Source organism: Schistosoma haematobium, chromosome 1 (genome assembly GCF_000699445.3).
Source record: "Schistosoma haematobium chromosome 1, whole genome shotgun sequence".
Lineage (NCBI taxonomy): Eukaryota > Metazoa > Platyhelminthes > Trematoda > Strigeidida > Schistosomatidae > Schistosoma > Schistosoma haematobium.
In genome coordinates, this window is record NC_067196.1 from 40,727,225 (window position 1) to 40,735,200 (window position 7,976).

The window sequence follows — 7,976 nt, forward strand, 5'->3', positions numbered from 1 at the left end:
TCTAGCTTTTATTAACTCATGAATTCAACTATCAAATTATGTTAAATTAATTTAATTTCTAATCTCAAATCAATTAATAAACTTAATTGGCATAGTTTTTTCTACACAAAAATTTTTAACAATCTACCGTCACTTATATTAATTCATTTTGATAGTTAAAGAATTTTATTAAAATATTAAATAAACAATTAAAACAATAATATTGATTTTTAAGTAAATACCAATTGACTACATTGTTTCTTTTTTTTTTGTTTTAATATGAAAAAGCAAAACTTACATTCATTCATTTATTCAATAGAAATTTAATAGAAATACAAGGAGTAATGTCAATTTTAAAGAAAAAATATAATCCATCTTTTATAATCATAAGTGACATTTTTAATATAGTTCATTTATTTTTAAATAAGAATATTTAATTACAATAATCTTAGCTATTAAGTAAATCAACCTTCAGTCATTCAGTCAGTCAGCTACAACGTATGATCAGGCACATATATGCATCGGTCCAAGTTACCATACCGCAATAACACAACAAGATGAACACCGGATTCATAGTATTTAAGCCAATGGTGGTAATATATTAAAGAAAGATTGCATATAAGGATATAGTACAGGAAGAAAGAATTAGTACGTAGAAAGAAAGATATGAAGCGATTTTAATCACTTAGTTTAAGGGAAGACAGAGAGTGTGTACACCTACACCATTGTGATCGATTCTGAACCATGTCACTATTAAATCAACCTTGGAAAGTAATAGTGATCAGTATAAGTGATATACAGTTATAGACAAATTTTATAATAATCAATGAATTATAATCATGATCTACAGTGAAACTTTTATTGAAATAAAATTTAGGCAGTTAAATTTCTTTTCAGATTTGTTTGTATATATTTGCATAGATTATGAAAAAGGAAGTTAATATGACTAATTAACAGTATTAAAAACTTATTTTAAAACTAATGACTACTTTGTGATGAATAATTATTTTCAGAAGGGGTTTCTGTGGATATTATAGTAATTTTAATAGTTGAGATCATAAATCAATTGAAGCTAGACAACCGTAGAAAGCCTAGAAGCACTGGATGGCTATTTCGTCCTATTGTGGTACTCCTGAGCAGTGCGCAATGTGTGCGCAGATGTGTCGCTCAATTTCGTGGATTAGTTCGAATTAGACATTAACACCACTGGATGCCGGCTTAATGGTCTAGAGGTTAGGCGTTCGCATGAGAGACCTATAGGTCCTGGATTCGAATCTCGCGAGGCGGGATCGTGGACGCGTACTGCTGAAGAGTCCGATACTAGGACGAAACGGCCGTTCAATCCTTCCAGGTTTTCCATGATGGTCTAGCTTTAATTGACTCATGATCTCAACTTTTGCAATAATTATTTATTAGTTAAAGCTTTTGGCCTTCACAGTTTACGTTGATGGTTCAAATTCTAATTCATTAACTTCGGTTCAACCTAGTAGATGGTATCTCTAATACTCAGATAGAAAAAAACTTATATAAAGGCCCATAAACGAGCTCATGATAATGTTCATTTATGAGTCATTTTAGAATAAATAGATGCTACTTTCTAATGTCTTGGTACTTTTCAGCAGTAAATTGCATTTCACTGGCTAACGTCTGTAAATTGAGAATAGGATTAGTCTTCACAATCAATCACCCATATATGAATGTTCACGTCACAAGTGATTTTTATGAAATTACGTTTCAGTGATAAAATTACTAGACATTGAATTCTAGGTTCAAAATTTGTTTTACTAGCTTCGGTCGAAGAAGCTGATGAGTATCAACGTAGCGTTTGAGTGCATACATGAAATTATTTTTGGTCGGACAGAAAATATATATTACTTATTACGTATGAAGAAATATTTTTAAGCATTCATAGTGTCCAGGCAGCCATTTCATAAATCCTTAATGACAGAGTCTAGCTGTACATTAAATTTATATCTGTTTAATTCTTTTCCTAAAATACAGAACAGAACAATCAAATATTCATCGTATTCTTATTTTGACAAACGTATTTGCTTCACAGCAATTTTTTCCAATAGTATTCGCCTCAATAAAATAAGTATCTTTCAAATAGATTGTTCGTATTGAAATGGTTAATTTAAGAGTATTTTCCACTATTAAATCACATCATTTAAAGAAATTTTGTAAGTCAGGCAAACGGAAATCTGTTTTGCCTCAGTCTGAAATATCATAAGACAGTAAACACACAGCCACCTTGTGGATTAAATAGTTACTTATGGACGACACTAAATTAATGTTTGATATATATTAGAAGTTGGAAGGTTGTTGACAAGAAACTCCTGACCACTATTTAGTGATCAGCGTTAAAGTTACATGAAAAGTTGGATTGAATCGGGTGTAGAACACTTTAGTAACTGGATTTTGTTAAGTGTTTAAACAGTATTATGCACTATGAAAAATGTGCGTCCTTTAAGGTCGATCTATTAAGATATCTTAAGGCCACAGTGTCTAGTGGTTATAAACTAATACAAGAAATATTAATCCAACAATCCCTCGGTAAATGGTAGTTCCAGAGAATATTTCTTCTCATTATCCTAACTTGTAATCGCGTTCATTTCCTTTCAGGTTCACTGATGTTTTTATTCTTCAAACTACGTCTGCTCGGGAAAATGGTCCAGCTATCATGTTAAATAATATTAGTTAATATAAATACATTAACTATGTTAGATATTAATAATAAATGTAATTTTCGTTATATCCTAATAAGTATAAAAATTGCATTTCTGACTGAATCCGGTTATTTATTTAATCTGAAGAAGTGACTTACATTAAGTCACGAAACGTCGGAAATACAATTTTTATACTCATTAGGATATAAAAAAATATATTTGTTATAAACTTTCTACCTGATGGTCAGTTCATTTTAAACTAACCTTGGCATTGATACATATGTTAGATATTAACATGAAATATAGACTGGTAATAACCAATTACAACTGTGATGTAAGCTGAAAGATATTAGGAACCAGAAGATCATTATGCCTAACAAGTGGATCAACAGTCTGATGTTACTGAGTCACAAATTATAATACCTTTGTAAATAATTCATTAACGGGAAGGAATCTATATTTCTTGTACGTAACCTGATCACTAATTTGTAAAATGGGAGTTTTATAATGTGTTATATAAAAAAAATCAATTAAAATCTTTTTATTTGATTATTTCTAAGTTACTAGCTTGTTGAATATAATTTGGTTGTACACAATATCGTCGTAAAATGTGTCCAGAGTCGCCAAACTTAACTACTTTTGGTAAGTATTTTTATAAACCTTGTTTCGTTCGTTTTGAAACCATAATATACACTTTGTTTTCCATGAAACATGTTTTAAATGTGATCTCGAATCTTCAACTTATAATTCCAGGGTTTATGGTGGTTCGTTGGTCTCAAAATAACAGAAACGTGGACAATTCATCGGACTGCCTCATTTCATACGCTTTCCATATTTAAAAACAATTAGTTTACATTTAGATTCTGTTTCATCTACCACTGAACTAGATAACTTAATGTTTTGTCCATTTCGAATGTTAATGAAGCCCAAGAGGTACAAAAATGTGCTTATTCAAATTTCTACACACTGTTCTAACAACTAGAAAATACAAATACTTTAATGAATATAGATCTACCAAAATCGTTAGATACTTAACAATAGTGAAAATTATGTAGATCTCGATAAAAGTTTGACATAACTATAGTGTTGGATCATTAATTGTATTTATCATCTAACTGAATTACCTATTCAGATCACTCCCATATTCATATCTGTTTTCAATGATTATTGACAAAACAATATACAAACGCTATGACAGATATTTACATTTTAGAAGTAACAGTTATTCACTTGTGAAAAGTTGTATTCATCTGCCGTAATTACCTTTCATTCTGTAGCGAAATAACAATCGTCGTTTCGATAAATAACTTACTATTGAGCAAAGCCTAGTTACAATACACGTTAAATTCTAATAATAAATTATGTTTAGGCTGAATTTACACTAAATGTTAATTTCCTTGTCTATAAATTATAATCATGTTAGTCAAATCAGTGATAAATGGTATTCAGTATAAATTAGATTCAATAGTCATAGTTACTTATGTTAACAAAAAGTACTTTGAAACGATAATAACATCTATGACACCGGTGAATAACAAAGTTGTACAAATTTAAGCTCTCCCTATAAACGAATCATACACAATTGTATCATAACCATCATGTTCAACCATTCACAAACATCAACTATAAAATAATTAGGTTCATTAATATTAATAAACAGATGAACTGATATTAGATCGTAACACAAATAAATTATGATCACTTTTTTTTTCATTTATTATTTGAATAATATACATTTGTTAAAAAAACTTGACAAAATAATATGTGATGGGTTTTGTGGATATTATAGTAATTTCAATGGTTAAGATCATGAGTCAGTTGAAGCTAGACCACCATGAAAAACCTGGAAACACTGGACGGCCGTTTCGTCCTATTGTGGGACTCCTCAACAGTGCGCATCCATGACCTCGCCCCCTGCGAGATTCAACTGACTCATGATCTTAACCATTGAAAATAATATGAAATAGAATTTCATCAACTTGTTATCAAGGATATCAATTAGATTAGTAGATTGTCAATTATTTACTTAATATTGATAATGGGGAAAATAGACACTTACCACCTGGTAAATTTATTGTTTCATTGAATTTTGAAGCATAATCTTCTGTTCTTATACTGTCATTATCTAGATTATCATTCATAATTATGATTATCGATAAATATCACCAAAATTTTCGTGAAAGCGTTTTGTTTTTTAATAATTCCAAATATGAGAAATAAAAATGGATTATGGTTTTCTTTGTTTTATTTAACAAATTTGAAGTAATTGACCAATTTATCTTTGTCTATAAAACACCAAATCTATTCCATATGACTAGAGCCACCGATTCAATTTTGTATGTATGGACAAATATGTTTAGTGTGTTTTGACATAAAACTGTTTGACAATTATTATTCGAATCATTCTCATCATTATAAGCGTTCAAATGAATTGGAACTATTTATGCGGGTGATTACCTTAAGAAATAGAACATCTGACTGATGTATCTATGATTGATTAATTGTAAGGTGGGCGTAATTACTCGATTTCTACCGTTAGAATAATAAATTCATAACATAAACTACGTATTATTTTGCTCAAAATCAAAGCAAGTACTGATCAACAAAAAATGGATACTTATGTGAAATGGTTAAATTGAGACTGCTCACAATTACTTATTTATTCATTACGTACTAGATAATGGAATGACTAGGAAATGATTTTGCTGACTTATTTGATATATTAAAAACTCAACTGCTTTATAACTGTTATTTCGAAAATCCTGTGAAAATTTCTTTTTGAATCATTCATGTTACACCCCAATGAAAATCTGGTTTTGAAAGTTAACTAAATAGGTTATTCGTTAATTGATTTTGTTTCACTTTTGGTTTATTCTCGTATGTTTTAGAGTTTCATTCGATGTTAGTTTTCCATCCTGTTCGTGAATGCTTCAAGTACTGTACCTTGATAAGTTTTAAGTTTTTTTTTCATTCAGCGATAAATAGTCTGGATCTTGTTTGGTCATTCAATTGCATTGTCGTACTGAAAGTCCTATGAGTTGAGAACTCTTGAATTCGATACCGTTAAATCCACGTAACAGCTTTTTAATCATGTAGGTAATAAATATGAAATGAATCTTTACTACCTAAGAAAATATTTTCAATTTATTCTGAATATTTTTATAATTTCTGTTAGCTGACATGTAACTGATTAATATACTAAATAGAAATAAAACTATCAAGTTGCTAAAACTAGAACCAGGAAGCAAAATAACCACATTTTAATAAAACAATGAAATTTAGTAATTAAAATTTTCTTCCTTCATTAAATCTTATTAATGGTATCACATTATTTAAAAAAAAGAATTCAGAACAGTTTGAGTATGTAAATCCTCGAACAATTATGATGCATGGATTACAATTCTTCAAGTAGTGAGTTACTAAATGTACAAATATATAAAAAACTCCCATTCCTGAATACAGAAACACTACTAAATATTTAAAGTTATCGTATGCCAGTAGAAGTGTATTGAAATGGAAGTACTATTTATATTAGTTGGTTTTTAAATGAATAAAGGTAATTCGATAGGCAAATTATCAAAATCATTATGCCAGATATTTATGTTAAGAAAAATAATCTCTGTTAGCTTTTATGGTAAAGTCATGAGATTGACAAGAATTCAGACGATTCTACATATCTGAATGTAGGTTTGTGGATATTGCAGTAATTTTTCTAATTATTGAATTCATGAGTCCAATCTATGTCAAGTAGAGACAGGTATCTACCTCAGACAATATGTGAATGGTTGCGCAAGATCGTGAATCGATTTGAGTTAGACATTAACACCGTTGGATGCTGACTCAGTGGTCTAGTGGTTAAGTGTTCGCGCACAAGACAGAAGGTCCCTGGTTCGAGTCTCTCGTGGAGGATTGTGGATGCGCACTACTGAGGAGTTTCATACTAAGACGAGACGGCAGTCCAGGTCTTCCAGGTTTTCATTGGTGTTCTACCTTACGTCGACTCATGAACTGAACTTTTAGATAAATTCTACATATCTGTAAATAAAGAACATTGCCGTTATTATTTTCGTCACTTCAGCTTGTTATCATTTTGATCAATTTGCTGAAATAAGTAGGACTATTGAACAGATAATTTCGCTAATAAAACTTGCTCTTCAAGCACCTAAATAAAAAGAATTTAGGAATCAGATAAACCAGCTGCATATGGTCATTATTTGCGTACATATATACCAGTGTGTGGAAAATCTATTATTCGTACACTAAATATTGGACCAAATTGGTATTCTTTCACTCCATTTGAGTGAGGATTAAAATGATGGTCATAAAACAAACGGTTATTGATCATAACCATTCGTTACATTTGTAAAAGTTACCAATAATAAATTCATATCAATGCATATTTTCTGTTCATATGATTGATTGATTTGATTATTGTTCCACCTTTTATAGATCACTAGATGTCTGAATAAAACGCAGATACTTTTTCTGGTTATTTATGCTATAGCGACTATCAGAAAATAGTTTCTATCGTGAAATGACTGTAGCTGGACTGATCTGCAAAATCAAAGAGTACTATAAAAATTTATAACTCTATTAGTGCTTACAAATATCAAAAGGGGCAACAAGTTCAGAACCTTAAACTCCGTATACTGATTTCACTTTCTGACAGAGACCCTTCAAAAAATCAGTTATTTCTAAGACAACTAATTTAACACAGGTTCTTTGCATTGATAGTTGTTGGCTTTTCGATTGAATTTCTTGAGATTTATTGGGAACCCTATCAGTAGGCCTCAACAAACACAAATGAAAACTCAAGATCCTCAAATACAACACAAAGAACACCAACCCAGTCACACTTAATAGCAAAACTCTGAAAGATTTGGAATCTTTCACGTACTTGGGAAGCCTCATCGATGTACAAGGAGGATCGGATGCAGACGTAAAGGCGAGGATTGAAAAAGCAAGGGCCGCATTCCTACAATTGAAAAAACATGTGGAACTCAAAACAACTTTCAACCAATATCAAAGTCAGAATCTTCAAAACGAACGTCATGTCAGTTTTATTGTATTGGAGAACTAATCCAAACATCAGCAAAGAGGTATAACTATTTGTGGACAGCTATCTACGTAATATACTGAATGTCTGTTTCCCGAATACCATCAGTAACACCATTCTGTGGAAGAAGACAAACCAGCTTCCAGCTGAGGAGGAAATTACGAAAAGACGTTGTAAGTGGGTAGGACATACATTACGGACATCATCAAACGGCATCACCAGGCAAGCCCTAACATGGAATCCTGAAGGGAAACGGAAAAGAGGAAGGCCAAAGA

At 30.8% G+C, this 7,976-nt stretch overlaps 1 protein-coding gene across 1 annotated transcript in view; it reads right to left on the minus strand.

The window, feature by feature from the left end:
- DDX31_3 (ATPdependent RNA helicase) overlaps positions 1-4,786 on the minus strand; it is a gene marked incomplete at its 5' end in the record, with an annotated part of 41,112 nt that extends 36,326 nt beyond the window's left edge. Inside the window, one exon of the mRNA XM_051218482.1 lies at positions 4,705-4,786. Coding sequence (XP_051074058.1) covers positions 4,705-4,786 — 82 coding nt within the window. The remainder of the gene's footprint in view (positions 1-4,704) is intronic.
- Positions 4,787-7,976: the final 3,190 nt, after the last annotated feature.